The sequence below is a fragment of the Podarcis bocagei genome (assembly GCF_964188305.1).
Source record: "Podarcis bocagei genome assembly, chromosome: 18".
Classification (NCBI taxonomy): Eukaryota; Metazoa; Chordata; class Lepidosauria; order Squamata; family Lacertidae; genus Podarcis; species Podarcis bocagei.
Genome location: NC_138144.1, coordinates 9,305,838 through 9,322,147, shown reverse-complemented (window position 1 = coordinate 9,322,147; position 16,310 = coordinate 9,305,838). Strand labels below are relative to the sequence as shown.

The window sequence follows — 16,310 nt, the reverse complement described above, 5'->3', positions numbered from 1 at the left end:
GTGCATCAGCAGGAAAGATACAGGCGGCAAGTGGTACCTTACCATAATCCCAGTGAGCAGGCAGACTCCTTTCCCGCAGTAAGTGTGTGGGACCATGTCCCCGTAGCCGATGGAAAGGAAGGTGATGGAGATCAACCACATGGCCCCCAGGAAATTGCTGGTCACGTCTTGCTTGTCATGGTATCTGGGCCGAAAGAGAGTAAAAGGAGAGGGGGGGAAAGTCTCCATCAAAACCTTCTTGGCTTTTTCCCTTCCGCCCTTCGCCTGCCCCACACATAACCGGAGTGGGTGAGGGTGGGGCTACAGTAGGACCCCCCCCCCCACGTGCCCAATCTTTGCCCACTGCAGGCTGCCACAGAGGATGGAAGAGTTTTGCACTCGACTGGGTGTATTTCAGTTTTAAATTGTCGCCTTAAATGTGGATCCAAAATGAATGAGAACTTGTTGATTTCAGTTTCCATTTTAAATTCAGTTCTCCTCATCTGCCCAGTGATATATGTATATCCTCGTGAAAGCTGGGGAGCATTTCTGGTGCAAATTTCTCCCAATATACAAATGTTTGCATGGGGTTTAACTAACAGACACATTTTCTTGCAAAGCAACGTTTTGCAATATGATAGGGCATCAGGTTATTTTCACCAGTGCATGCACCGCAAAGCACACACTGCCCTAATTTTTCCCCCACACAATATTTCTCGGACAACTGCATTGCAAAATTCAGATAAGGGCAATTCCTGCCCTCCCCGTTTGAAGGATAGCTGTTATTTCACATTGCATATTTGCTCCAGGGCTGTGAATGCAGCGTTGATCTTAGCCAACAGTGGTTTGGAAATTCAGTTTTGCAAACCCGGGGAATCCCTTTCCTGCCCATATTTTGCATTGGTTCTAAATATGGCTTCTCATTCTATCCCTGTGGCAGCCTTGGAACATTAGCAGCACCATTCAAAGTGTCCATTCCTGCATTCTCAAAGCTGTGGTTGCAAGATTGCTCTCTGGGTTTCCAAGCAGAGAACTCCATCGGATGAACACCCGCTAACTTTTTTTTTTGCAGCTCAAAGACTGAAGGGTTTTGTTTGTTTCATAAAAAAAACAAGTCAAGATTCCTCTTTGGGTGCAACACTGCTTTCCCCCCAATCAGTATGTTTGATTCTTTTACTTCCATTCTCTTTGAAGCTGGGTCCTTCACAAGTTTACTCGAAAGAAAGTCCTACTGTTCCTGCTCTTCCTCCTCCAAATACTGTTTCCCTAAGCCTTTTCAATCTGTGTCATCATACGCAAGCGAATACAGTGGTACCTCAGGTTAAGTACTTAATTCGTTCCAGAGGTCTGTTCTTAACCTGAAACTGTTATTAACCTGAAGCACCACTTTAGCTAATGGGGCCTCCTGCTGCTGCCATGCGATTTCCGTTCTCATCCTGAAGCAAAGTTCTTAACCCAAGGTACTATCTCTGGGTTAGCGGAGTCTGTAACCTGAAGCGTATGTAACCCGAGGTACCGCTGTATTCCATAAGAAGGGTCTCAGCTAGGAATAATAATAATAATAATAATAATAATAATAATAATAATAATAATGCTATATTGTTTTTAGCACTCAATTGGAAGCTGCCCAGAGTGGCTGGGGAAACTCAGCCAGATGGGCGGGGTATAATTAATAAATTATTATTATTATTATTATTATTATTATTATTATTATTATTATTATTATTACCTGTTGGATCAGGCCAGTGGCCCAGCAGTATCCTGTTCTCACAGTGGCCAGCCAGATTGCCCAATGAGAAGTCTGCAAGCAGGATCCTAGCACCAGATCTGTCTCCCTCCCTGCAGTTTCTGGCATTCAGAAGCACTGCTGCCTGCAGAGCATAGTGCTCCTGGCTAGTAGCCCTCGACAGCCCCCCCCCTCCATGAATCTGTCCAATCCTCTTTTAAAGCCATCCAAGTCTGATGGCCGTCACTGCCTCCTGTGGCAGAGAGTTCCACAGGTTAACTGCACTGCGTGAGTAAGTTCTCCATCGTTCCTGTCCTGGATGTCCCAACATTCAGCTCCGTCGCGTCCCCCACAAGGTCAAGTGATCTTTACAGAGGTCATCGCATATATCTCATCACAATCAAGCCAGGACTGCTGGTGGGGTTGTGAGCTCTGAGGAACATTCTCCCCATCTTTAGTGGAAATGCCTCCGGGTCTCATTATTCTGGTCCCCTAAATTAATACCAAGAAATCTCTAAAGTCGTTAGACCACCTGCTAAGGCTTTCCCTCAATTGCAATGACTGAACAGGTCACAGAAAGCCTCTCCTCCTTTCAGAGGGAGCCATTTCCCGCATTAATAATAATAATAATAATAATAATAATAATAATAATAATAATATTTTTATTTATACCCTGCCCTCCCCAGGCAAGGCCAGGGTCAGGGTGGCTAGCAGGGGGGATCCGGCCCCTGCTCAGCTGTCCTGGCTGCCATGCCCCATGGCAGCCAACCAATCTGGTGGAGGCTTGGAGGCGGGGTTTAGCCGCTCAAATGTGGCCGCGGCAGCGCTTCCCCCTCATTGCGCTGCTGGGTTTCGCCGGGTCACCCACCCTTCCTTTAGTTCATTCTTTTGTTTTTCACCTTGCTATGGACCTGTGCTTGGTTGCCTTGGTTACCCAAGGGGCCTGGTAGGAATTTTATCCAACTGGCAAATTGGCACCGGCCACTTGGTTTTTCGCCTAGGTAAAGGGACCCCTGACCATTAGGCCCAGTTGTGGCCGACTCTGGGGTTGCAGCGCTCATCTCACTTTATTGGCCGAAGGAGCCGGTGTACAGCTTTCGGGTCATGTGGCCAGCATGACTAAGCCGCTTCTGGAGAACCAGAGCAGTGCACGGAAATGCCATTTACCTTCCCGCCAGAGCGGTACCTATTTATCTACTTGTACTTTGACGTGCTTTCAAACTGCTAGGTTGGCAGGAGCAGGGACCGAGCAACGGGAGCTCACCCCGTTGTGGGATTCGAACCGCTGACCTTCCTATCGGCAAGTCCTAGGCTCTGTGGTTTAACACGCAGCGCCACCCGCGTCCTGCCACCCATGTTTTTCACCTATCTCGTAGCAAATCGCCACAACTTTTCGGGTATTGGCGGTTAGGCATTGGAATATGTTTGTGTATTGGAGGGCAGGGTGTGGCCATCGCCTACCCCTCCACTTTTTGGGTATTCCATTAAAGGAATCCGGCGGTCGTGGATCCTGTCCGACGCCCTTGCTGGTGGCTACGGCCATGGCACGACCCCCGGTGACATCAGGGGGAGCTTACAGTTGTATTTGCATCAACAGGCTCCTCCTACTGGTGGTTAACCCTTGTTAGACTCACCCCTTCCTGAGGGGGTGGAGTCACGCTCTGTTGTTTTAGCCAATGCCTAAGCCAATACCCAGGGACATGGGTGGCGCTTTGGGTTAAACCACAGAGCCTAGGACTTGCCGATCAGAAGGTCAGCGGTTCGAATCCCCGTGACGGGGTGAGCTCCCGTTGCTCGGTCCCTGCTCCTGCCAAACTAGCAGTTGGAAAGCACGTCAAAGTGCGAGTAGATAAATAGGTACCACTCCAGTGGGAAGGTAAACGGCGTTTCCGTGCGCTGCTCTGGTTCGCCAGAAGCGGCTTAGTCCTGCTGGCCACATGATCCGGAAGCTGTACGCCGGCTCCCTCGGCCAATAAAGCGAGATGAGCACCGCAACCCCAGAGTCGGTCACGACTGGACCTAATGGTCAGGGGTCCCTTTACCTTTACCTTTAAGCCAATACCACTCACATGCTGTAACCAATAAAGTTGTGGCCTTTTTTAGCCCATTAACCTAATATACTGCGTCCTGGTGTCTTTCTTGTGGGTCCTCGACTCACAACAGTGGAATCAGAGCGATGGAAGGAACCACGAGGGTCAACAGCCGGCAATGCAGGAATCTTTTTGCCCAATGTGGGGTTCGAACTCATGACCTGAGATAAAGAGTCTCATGCTTTACCAACTGAGCTATCCTTTGTCGATGGATGGCATGAACACTTGTCACTTTGCGGAGGCTTTGACATGGCTGCAGCTAGGATTTTAGGAGCCTGGGAATGGAAAACCTAGAAAAATCTGCATTTGGCTGTGCGGTATATAAGAGCTTATGGACTTTAGCTACCGGGGGGGGGGAGGGGAGAGGAATACATGAAAACTGTGTGTTTCTTTTGGAAGATCCAGAATGCTTTTAGGTCAAGCTGAAAGGCATGCAAAGGAGGGCAAACAAGAAGATGATGGGTCTGGAAACCAAGCCTGATGAGGAACGGTTGAAGGAGCTGGGCATGTTTAGCCTGGAAAAGAGGAGACTGAGAGGAGATAGGAGGTAAAGGTAAAGGGTAAAGGGACCCCTGACCATTAGGTCCAGTTGTGACCGATTCTGGGGTTGTGGCGCTCATCTCGCTTTATTGGCTTAGGGAGCCGGCGTACAGCTTCCGGGTCATGTGGCCAGCATGACTAAGCCACTTCTGGCGAACCAGAGCAGTGCACAGAAATTCCCACCGGAGCAGTACCTATTTATCTACTTGCACTTTGAGATGCTTTCAAACTGCTAGGTGGGCAGGAGCAGGGACCGAGCAATGGGAGCTCACCCCGTCGCGGGAATTCGAACCGCCAACCTTTTGATCGGCAAGCCCTAGGTTCTGTGGTTTAACCCACAGCGCCACCCAGGTCCCTAGGGATAGGATACCCATCTTTAAATATCTGAAGGGCTGTCACATGGATGGTGGAGCAAGCTTGTTTTCTCCTGCTCCAGAGGGTAGGACTCGAACCCGTGGCTTCAGGTTATAAGAAAGGCGATTCTGACTAAACAGCAGGAAGAACTTTCCGGCAGTTTAAGAGTCATTTTACAGTGGAATGGTCTCCCTCGGGAGATTATGGGGTCTCCTTCCTTGGAGATTTTAAAGCAGAGGTTGGAAGGCCATCTGTCAGGGATGATTAAGCTGAGATTCCTGCATTGCAGTGGGTTGGAATGGATGACCCTTGGGGTTCCCTTCCAGCTTTACAATTTTAAGATTCTGGGTTGTTAAGAAAGGCTGCTTTGTTCTGTTTCAACCAGCGGCTGTTGAGTGCCAATCCCGAGCATACAGACCTACAAGCCAGAAAGGAAAAAACGGGAAAGCCCCCCGTGAATATTTGTAGGGTCCTGGGGGAACAGGGAAATGTCAACAACGCTTTGCAAAAGAAAGAAAGAAAGAAAAGGGCTTTGCAATTTAACGCCCGACTCAAACGCACACAGCAAATTAGCGCTAATGTGAGATGAGTGCAGTGATACCCGCAGAGGGATTTATTCTGCCGAGCTGAGCGTCACTCCTCTCCGGAGACTGGAGGAAAGCGAAGGAGCGTTTAAAGCTGCGCAGATTAGTTTTGAAGAAGCGCTATGGGGGGGGGGATGGGGGGAAGTGTGACTTAATTGCTCGTGGTGCTAATTAGGATTGCTATTGATTCGCTGGAAGGTGTCAGCGCCATCAGGGCTCCTCTCACCAGGGTGGGCAAGGAATGCCTTGCAATGTTGCAAAAATGGGGTTGGTATATTCAGAAGAAAGGGGAATAATGCATCTGTCCCGACCAGACAGAAGGACTGTTTTGGGGGACAGGGGGCGGGCAGGTTTGGGGGCCTTCCTGATCCTGAGTGGGGTAATTGTGTCCCTGAAGGAGCAGGTACACAGTCTGGGAGCCATTTTGGACTCACAGCTGTCCATGGAGGCGCAGGTCAATTCTGTGTCCAGGGCAGCTGTTTACCAGCTCCATCTGAAACCCTCCCTGCCTGCTCCCTGTCTCCCCAGAGTGGTCCATGTTCTGGTCATAGCTGTCAACTTTCAGATTTGAAAATACGGGATCAGCAGCCTCGAAAATAAGGGATCAGAGCCTCACCTGTCCCGGGGACAGTCTACGGGATATCTAACAATCTGGGATAGCAGCAGGAAGTGGCGCTGGAATAAGGGAATTTCCTGCAAAAAAGGGAAGGTTGACAGCTATGGTTCTGGTTATCTCCCTCTTGGACTACTGCAATGCGCTCTACGTGGGGCTACCTTTGAAGGTGACTCAGAAACAACAACTAATCCAGAATGCAGCAGCTAGACTGGGGATTGGGAATGGCTGCCAGGACCATATAACACTGGTCTTAAAGGATCTTCACTGGCTCCCAGTACGTTTCCGAGCACAATGTTGGTGTTGACCTTTAAAGCCCTGAACAGCCTTGGCCCTGTAAATCTGAAGGAGCGTCTCCACCCCCATCGTTCTGCCCGGACACTGAGGTCCAGCTCCAAGGGCCTTCTGGTGGTTTCCTCACTGTGAGAAGTGAAGCTACAGGGAACCAGGCAGAGGGCCTTATTGGTGGTGGCACCCGCCCTGTGGAATGTCCTCCCATCAGATGTTGAGGAAATAAACAGCTATCTGACTTTTAGAAGACATCAGAAGGCAGCCCTCTATTGGGAAGTTTAAAATGTTTGAACTGCCTTGGCCCCATATGCCTGAAGGAGTGTCTCCACCCCCATTTTTGATGGTTATCCTAGCTGCTCTCAGTCTCCTCTTTTCCAGGCTAAACAGACCCAGCTCCTTCAACTGTTCCTCATCAGGCTTCATTTCCGGACCCCTGATCATCTTGGTTGCCCTACTCTGAACACCTTCCTGCTCGTACACACACTGATTTTTTTGAGGGAGGAAGCCATGAATGTTTAAATTGGTGCTTTAAAAGGATAGGACAAATGTGGCCTAAATTAGAAAGGTCTATTAAGTTCAATGAGTGTGACGAGTCTTTAATACAAGGGAGCCTGGCTGGATCAAACCACCTGGCAATACAACAGATAACTTCTGATATCCTTGGGGAGGGGGGACGACAAAACTGGGCTTGCATGCCAGACCTGCTTGTGCCAGCAATTACTGTTTAGAGATAGACTGTTCCTGATCAAGGAGGTTCTATTAAGGCACCATGGCTACCAGCAGTTGACTCCTCCTCTTCAATAGTCTACCAATTTCCACTAAAATAAGGCCCACAACTGTGCTCTCTGAGTTTTGCCTTGTTATATTGTACGGTTTTCCCGAAGAGATCAATTCAGCTTGGCAAAATTTTATCCAATCACTTGTGTTTGTAATCAGTGCACGAATTGCAGTGCCCCCTTGCAAATACCTATCTGCCTTCTGCCCGCCCTGCTTCTATAGCTGACTAAAACAGTGGCCACCCCACATCTTGTGGCACTGAGTTCCGCAGGTGAACTGTGTGGCCTGAGTAAAGAAAGTTCACGGTTTTCAGCAAAACCCTTCAGTGCGAATCGCTGCAGGCAAAAAAGGAAGGGAGAAGGAAAGGAAAAGAGAGAGAATAACCTCCTCCCCGACCTTGGAAAAGAACCGGCATGGAGCGTGGTGGATTTCGGAAGATGCACTGGAAGTTAGTGAAGAAGAGGGTGCTTTGGAGTGGCATGCAGGGAGTAAGACTGGGATAGAGGAATGCAGACATTTGCCCCCCAGGAGGGGAAAAAACTAAAGGAACAGAAAGACCCAGACAAGCCTGACTACGCCAAGCAATGTTAAGAGGAGGAATTTAGGATTGCTGCTTTCTTTCTTTCTATTCACCCTACAAAGCTCAACCTAGTGGACCCCCCCGACCTTCTCCATCCCCCATAGGTGTATCCAGCCCTCCTTGCCCAGGGGAGGGTAGCGGCGGTTGTGAACCGTTGAACATTTCGCTCGGAACATCGGAAAAGGATGCGAGGGGTGGCGGGGGAATCTGCAGAGTCGGAAGCGGGGGCCACCCCAGAGTCATTTAGTCCAACCCCGCAACTGCAATGCAGGATGTGCAACGTGGAAAATCTGACTGCTTCCCAGGAAAGGACTTTCAATGGCGCTATGTTGCTTTTGCTAGATCAACTTTGCTAGCTTGCAAAGATGCGGTTTTATATTGTTCTCAGTTCTGTTATAGTTTAATTGCTTTATTCCTCCAAACTGCTATCTCTGATAGATCTTTAGTTTTCTGAATTTTCTCTGCCTTGGTTTTAATTTTGAGTCCCGGTCCCAGGGGAAAATGTGGGCCATAAATAACGATGGTGATGCTTTAGCTGCGATCCCTGCATTGCAGGGGGTTGGACTAGATGACCTTTGGAGTCCCCCTTCCAATTCTATGATTTGATGATGATGATAAACAGGGGTGGCAAGATTTAGCTGCCTGGCAGTTCTGTCGCTCCCCTCCTACCCCCCTACCCCCAAAAAAATCTGTGATTCCTGAATGGCAGGGGTTGGACTAGATGACCCTAAGGGTCCCTGCAGTTCTATGATCCTGTGAAAAGCGGGCATCACTGGGCCAGGAAGGGATGGAAGTCTCCTCTGGCTCTCCTCTGGCAGTGGGTGTGCATGTGCGCTTGAATCACGCAGCCTTCTCGGTTCCCTTCACGGCTGAGTGTGGCCTGACTCACTGCTTCCTCGCACAGAGAAAACCAGGCAGCCCTGAAAAAATCCATGGCGCGCTGGCTGAGCTCCTGGTGCTCACGAAAGGGCTTCCGGGGTGCTTCTCCATCTTGGCATCTAAGGGGGGTTCTTCCTCAACCACCAGCCACCCGTCCTGCTGCGCCAAGAAGAGAACGAGGGTGCAGGAGACAGGGCCACCCCCCCTCCTCGCTCCCCTCTCAAGGTTGAATGCCTGCCTGGCAGCCATGATAAATTTCCAGGAAATGACGCCGCCGCCTCGGGACAGCTTAAAGGCTGAGGATTTATGGGGGCACCAGCTTTTGTGGATGAAAGGCCACTTTGTCGGATGTGGGGTGGGTTTGGAGGAGGTGGGCAGGAAGGGGGAACTGGGTTTTAGCCCATGTTTGCCATGCTCAGAGTAGGCCCATTGACATTGAGGGACGTGGCTACTCTTTCCCTGCGGCAGTTTCCAGAATCTGGTATTCAGGAGCTCAGACACTGGACACAGAACATTGCCAACATGGCAAGGGTTCAGCAATAGCCATCTCCTGCTCTGTGGTATTTTTCTAATCCTCTTTTCATAGACTTGTAGAGTTGGAAAGGATGCTGGAATCTCAGCAAAAGCATCCATCACAGATGGCCATCCCACCTCTGCCTATAAACCGTCAAAGTCAACCACCTTCCAAGGGGAATCTTTCCACTGTTGTACAGCTCTTGCAGCCAGAAAGTTATCCCTGATGTTTAGTTGGAATGTCTTTTCTTGTAACACGAATCCGTTGTTTCGGTCCTACACTCCAGAGCAGGGGAAAACAAGCTTGTTCCCTCTTCCATGTGACAGCCCTGAAGATATTTGAAGGTGGCCATCATTTCTCCTCTCAGTCTTCTCTTTATTGGGCTACATACATTGTGTATAATTCCCTCAAACATTCCTCATAAGGCTTGGTCTCCATACCTTTAATCATCTTGGTTTCCCTCCTCTGCACACCTACCAGTTTGCCAACATCCTTCTTAAATTGTTTCACCCAGAATTGCACACAGGATTCTAGGTTGTGGGATGTGAAACACAAGAGCAGTCAAGTACAATATTCCTAGAGTGAACATGCTTACACCTGGGGAGGAATGTTTGTCCAGCCAGGAGAACAACTTCCTGTTTCCTTCTGGGCTGGGGCAGACTTCCTCTGCATGGGACTAGAGGTTTGCGTGGCCTCACCTGTGCAGGTAATGACAAAAGCACAGGGCAGGGCAGCCATCTCTCTCTCTTTGACTACATGCATCGAAGAAGCAACTAAAGATGCTCTCTTGGCCAAGAGAGGAAAAAGGGACTGTCTCCTTAGGAGATAGTTTCCAGGTGTATGTTACTTTTCTAAGCTAAGTCTGCCTTCTGGGATCCGACTGTGAACAGAATGTGAGTAAACTCTTTTTATACTTTTATAGACGACTGTGTCGTGTCTTATCTTTTATGAGGGAATAAGGGAAAAATACCAGAACAGTTATTATAGAGGCTTTAGCGAGCCTGAGCAAACGCATCCGCTGTGAGTTTAAAAAGGGGAATGTTACTCTGCTAAATTGTGAACTTGTTAACACAAGTTGGAAAGGCTATAATCAAACAATATATCCTCTCTTGCATCCCTGAACATTCCCACACAGGCGTGGTCTGACCAAGGCAGAATAGAGCAGTACTGTTTCTTCCCTTGATCCGGACGCTTGACTTCTCGTTATACAACCTAGAATAGCATTCACTTTTTTTGCTGCTGTATCACACTGTTCACTCATATTCAGCTTGTGGTTCGCTAAGACTCCAGATCCTTTTCACAGGTACAGCCAGGAATCCCCCATCCTGTATTTGTGCATCTGGTTCTTCCAGATGGATAATACCTAAGAAATATATCAATTCTTGGTTTCTATACCCATCCCTACAGCCAGCCAGGCAAGAACACCCAAGGGAGGAAGCAAAGCAGTGGTGAGTGATTGGAGTGGTCTGAGGAGAGGAGGATGTGGCCTAGAGATTGTCCTGAGAGTCAGACAGAGAGGCTTTTATCCCCAGGCCTAAGGTTCACTGCCTTTGCAGTAAGGTTTCCTAAGCTGATGGACAACTATCATTATCTAGTGTTATGAAAGGTTTCACCATGATGCAATTTTGAAGGGAGAGGGTCTGGGACAGATTGCACACATCACAAATGAGGAAGATGGGGACGAAACACTTTAAGTAAATTGCATGTGTGTGCCATGCAAAATTTAGACGCGAAGGACGTCAAGGGCAAGATCTTGCATGCATGCGTTGTTTCCTCTTGAGAAAGAAGGACCAATCATCTAGGAATGCAAACATCTTAAGATGGGAGGGGTTGAATGGGGAGAATTTTGGAAGATATTAAGCTTTTGGGAGGAGTAAATTCTCTGGACGGGAAGGTTGAGGTGGTGAAGTGAAAATAGGAAGGAAGGAAGGAAGGAAGGAAGGAAGGGAGGAAGGAAGGAAGGATAGACAGACATATGGATGAATGGATATATGGACAAAGCTTCCTTCCGAAAGCTAGATTAGCTTTGGGATTCTGTTCAAAGTTCGCAACCACCACCAGCACCCAGGGTTTCCTCTACCCCTGACCACCCCCCACAGACGACACCCCAAACTGCCAATCCCGCAAGCTGCAGCTAATCTTAAATTCTGAGCAAGTCTTGGCCTCCGTGCAAAGGGTTGCGTCAACCCGGCTGCTAGCCAATCGGAACTCACAGTTTGTCCCTACGAGAAGCACAGCGGTTTGGAGAGGAGGAAAAACAACAACAACAACAACAGCACGTTATTGAGCAGTTTCCAGGCCGGAGGAAAAACAGGGCAAAAGGTCCAGAAAGCAAACGACACACACGAATGGCACAGAGACAAACGCGGTGGGGGGGGGAGCCTGCCGGAAAGTGTGGGGCACCCTCCTAGGCCCGACACAGCCGAGGGGAAAGCCCAGATCTGGCGCAAAGAGGAAGGGGTGAATTTGTTTCTCTTTCCCTTGATTTCTCCCAAGTCTTAAGCTCAGTTCTCCAGGCATTTGACGGCTGAGATTTGTGCTTTCAGGACCTCATTCCTGTCACCATAATCAGATTTAACTGTTTTTAATCAGATGTCAAACAGATAAACAATATATGACTTTTGGAAGACACCTGAAGACAGCCCTGCACAGGGAAGAGTTTAATGTTGTGTTTCCAATATTTTGTTGGAGCTGCCAAGAGTGGCTGGAGAAACCGAGGCAGATGGGTGGCATAATAATAATAATAATAATTAATAATAATAATATTTCTGAATTTTAAATGGCTAGAACCTGCCCTGGAAATTGCTGGTGAAGGGCAGGAAATAAATAAATACTATTAATATACTATTAGTAATAATAGTTTAGTTTTTATCTTGTTTTTAATGCCCTCATACCAATTTGCCAGTAAAGGGAACCCTGACCATTAGGTCCAGCCGTGACCGAATCTGGGGTTGTGGCGCTCATCTCGCTTTACTGGCCGAGGGGGCCAGCGTACAGCTTCCAGGTCATGTGGCCAGCATGACTAAGCCACTTCTGGCGAACCAGAGCAGTGCACGGAAACACTATTTACCTTCCCGCCGGAGTGGTACCTATTTATCTACTTGCACTTTGATGTGCTTTCAAACTGCTAGGTTGGCAGGAGCAGGGACCGAGCAACAGGAGATCACCATGTCCCTGTCACGGGGATTCGAACCACCAACCTTCTGATCGGCAAGTCCTAGGCTCTGTGGTTTAACCCACAGCGCCACCCGCGTCCCTAATTTGCCAGTTCTCTAATATAAGGAGAAATTTGCACTAGAATTTGCCGGTAAAGGTAAAGGTACCCCTGCCCATACGGGCCAGTCGTGTCTGACTCTAGGGTTGTGCGCCCATCTCACTTAAGAGGCCGGGGGCCAGCGCTGTCCGGAGACACTGTCCGGGTCACGTGGCCAGCGTGACGAAGCTGCTCTGGCGAGCCAGCACCAGAGCAGCACACGGAAACGGCGTTTGCCTTCCCGCTATAAAGCGGTCCCTATTTATCTACTTGCACCCGGGGGTGCTTTCGAACTGCTAGGTGGGCAGGAGCTGGGACCGAGAGACGGGAGCTCACCCCGCCGCGGGGATTCGAACCGCCGACCATACGATCAGCAAGTCCTAGGCACTGAGGTTTTACCCACAGCGCCACCTGCGTCCCTTCTAGAATTTGCCAGTACTCTAGTGCAAATTTCTCCTTAAACACATTTTCTTAAATGCAATTTTTGCCTGATCCAGAAACGTTTTCGAGAAGACTTTCCTGCAATATTAATGCATCTTATTTATTATTTTCACTAACTTTTTCTTTCCCCCCTTTTGCATGCATTACTTGGCTGGAGAGCTTCACGACAAAACTGCGATAAGTGCAAATTTTGAAGGCTGGTTCTGTGCTCATGTTTGCTTACTGTTCCCGAAAGGATGAATTAGATATAGGCTTGCATTAAAAGCCTAACAGCACCAAAATTCCTCCTCTGACCCGCTGTTACTGTATGCATTTGAAAATAGGCTGAATATATTGAAATGTGCCAAATTCACCTCGGCTTCCATCTGACAGTGTTGCCTGCTATTTTTGAGCAGCATCACAAATTTTAATCTATGGGACGAAATTTGTGGGGGGTTTGGGGGGCCTTTCCTGTAGTTGTATTGTTTTAAACTGTTTTTAATATTGCATTTTAATATTCCTGTTCTGTATTAATTGTTATAACCTGCCCTGGGACCTTAGGGAGAAGGCTGCTAATAAATTGATATATGATGAGATAATAAAAAATGTTAGATTTTACCAAAACAACAACCCTGAAGCTTTTTTTCTGGAAATTATAGGGACAGAATTTCACCCCCAAAAAGATGGTTGAGTTGTTTAGGTATGTAACTACAGCAGCTAGGATTCTTTATGCACAGAAATGGAAAGATGAAGAAGTTCCCACCGAAGAAAAATGGATAAGAAAAGTGACTGTGCTGAATCAGAAAAGCCAACAGCTAAAATAAGAGAACTTAATGACAATTGCCTTATGGAATTATAGAAGCATTTTCCAGGCTATTCAAAGAAATATTATAATTCAATGAATTCGCAAGCAAGATTTGAACTATGAGCAACAGAAATAATTAGACATAATTGTATTATGGTTAGGATATAAAAGATGCAGTAATGAGATAGAATGAAAACCCCCTACAGAAAATGGAATGCAATGTTGATAAAACAAAAGGAAAAATAAATTTGCATTGGAACTTTATGTGAAATTTGTGGACATTTAATATTATACATACACTACGTCTACTCCTACTACTAACGATAGTGGTATTATTATTATATTTTGCTTGTGATAATGCAGGTCTTTGAGTGAATTAATGCCTTATTATCCCTTTGCAGCCACACTGCATCTTTGTACTCCCAGGCTGTAATGCTTTGTGGTTTGCAATTTTTAGTCTTCGTTATTCCACACGGCCTTTTTTCTTTTTTGTTATGCTTGCACTTGGATTTTTGGGTTAACAAATCAGTAAAAAGCAAAAGGAAGGGGGGAGAATGATGGGATATCTCCATCCTGGAGAAAGCGGAGAGACTCGAACTCAGCACCAAGCAAACCCAACGAGCTCAACGGGTGCAGGAACCTGGTTTTCCCCTCGGCTGCGGCAGGGGGCACCAAAGACCCCTCGGCAAGTGCCATCCTTTCCCCTGCTATGCCTTCCTGGGCAGGAGTAGAAGAACCGGGACTTACCTCTCACACACGCGGACCGTCCAGGCGGCGATAATCCAGGAGGAGATGCTGAAGACCAGAAGGACCGTCCCAGGGCAGATGGTCATGAGGGTCTTCATGACGAAGCGGGTGTTGAAGTTGATCTTGTTGAGGGCCCCGATGCTCCGCGAAGAGGCGTCGGTGAAGAGTTTGCTGTGGAGAAGCATGACCCGCCCAATCAGGTAGAGCCGGAGGAACATAGGGATGGAGAGGATGATGTCCACGTCGGTGTTGGCCTCCGAGGTGGCGTACGTGAACGCCAGGCGGGTCGTCCACGTGAAGAAGTACTGGCCCGGGATGGGATGGATGGCGCAGACCAGGAGCTCCAAGGTGATGAAGAAGATGCGCTCGTAGGTCATGGCGATGCGCCAGTCGTCCGCTCCGTTGTCCACCATGAACAGCTGCAAAAAGGGACGGATTGCGTTCAGGCCAGGTTTGTGGGTACAGAAACCGCACACCCACCATGGTCCAGCCAAAGGAATGCGCATGGCACAAAGCCAATTCTAGATCTTACTTAATGGTGGCTCTTGAGTCTTTTATACATTTTATGTGTTTAATAGGTATTGATTTGCAACGTTTTGTGGATGATTGCTTCCCCCTCTTACGATTCTATTGTCTAACAAAGAAAAAGGGTAAAGGACCGCTGGACAGTTAAGTCCAGTCAAAGGCGATTATGGGGTTGCAGTGCTCATCTCGCTTTCAGGCCGAGGGAGCTGGCGTTGGTCCACAGATAGCTTTCCGGGTCATGAAGCCAACATGACTAAACTGCTTCTGGCGCAATGGGACACCGTGATGGAAACCAGAGTGCACAGAAACGCCGTTTACCTTCCCACCACAGTGGTACCTATTTATCTACTTGCACTGGCGTGCTTTTGAACTGCTAGGTTGGCAGGAGCTGGGACAGAGCAACGGGAGCTCACCCCGTCACGGGGATTCGAACTGCTGACTTTCTGATCAGCAAGGCCAAGAGGCTCAGTGGTTTAGACCACAGCGCCACCTGCGTCTAAATTGTCTAAATTATGCCAATAAAGGCTGAATGAAGAAGAAGAAGAGGAAGAAGAAGAAGAAGAAGAAGAGCAACAACAACAACAACAACAGATGATTGATAGATATTAAATAGATATCCCCCTCCGCCAAGAGTGACACTTACAATTTTGTGATTTGGATTGAGGGGCATTGGCATCCCTCAAACTTTTCCTGCTACTCCCTCCCAAATATTAATAACTGCAAGACACCATGCTCTTCTTTCTATGTGGTTGAGATGCTCACATTCATCACAATCTCATTGATTTGTTTGTTAAGGGCGCAATCCTTCCTCCACTCACCTGGGAGTGAAACCCATTGAATTCCGAGGGATGTACACCTGAGCAGGTGTGGAAAGGATGGAGCCATAAATCAGAGTGGGACTGGGAAGGAATGGATGATCAGCTCACTTAAAAAAACCCTTTAACAGGTCTGGTCGTGCAAATTTTGGACACGCAGAAGCATGAAACTCAAGGGATTTTAAGAACGCAAACAGAAACCGAGATGGAATAATGTTGTTTCGTGTGTGTGGTTTTCACGGTCTGCCTGGCACCTCAGAACGTTGAGTTCCGTCGAGTGCAGAGTTGTGTTCTCTCCATCCATCAGTGAAGGGCAGAGCAAGGTCAAAGACCCTCTCAGCTCTTGACCCAGGATCTGTTCGTTCCAGGGCCCACCTGCATCCCCTTGAAAATGTCCTCCTCTTCCACCTCACCTCTGCAGGGCTGAGGGTCAGTTCCTCCGTCCTCTGACGCAGCCCATAAAAACATTTTAATGGGAAAACTCTCCCTGCTGTTCAGCGGCGGGTGCTAGATGCCTGTGAGGTGTCACAAGCGGGCGCCTCGCCACTCAGCGACGGCACTGGCGCCAGCTGTGGCTGCTTGACTGAGTAATGGCTCCAGGCTGCAGCAGCCCCGAAGTCAGACCTGCCCCATCTGTTCCTCATTCAGAGGAAACAGCAGCAGCACCCAAAGCAAAACCCCTACCAAATTGCTCCCACCTATGGACAAGAAAATCTGTCTATGTTACACCTTCTTGGTTTCTCCCATTCCAGACCCTCCCAGCGTCCCTATTTTCCAAGGACAGTCCCAGATTTTCAGAAGCCATCCCGGTTTCGGAT

General features: G+C 48.3%; 1 protein-coding gene across 2 annotated transcripts in view; it reads right to left on the bottom strand.

Annotated features, from left to right (window-relative positions):
* The window catches only part of KCNN1 (potassium calcium-activated channel subfamily N member 1), an 81,821-nt gene that overhangs the window by 15,113 nt on the left and 50,398 nt on the right, over nt 1-16,310 (bottom strand). For both annotated transcript variants that reach the window (XM_081177838.1, XM_081177839.1), the window contains exons 4-5: nt 14,153-14,571; nt 43-184 (exon numbers count right to left, since the gene is read on the bottom strand). In XM_081177838.1, coding sequence (XP_081033964.1) covers nt 43-184; nt 14,153-14,571 — 561 coding nt within the window. The remainder of the gene's footprint in view (nt 1-42; nt 185-14,152; nt 14,572-16,310) is intronic.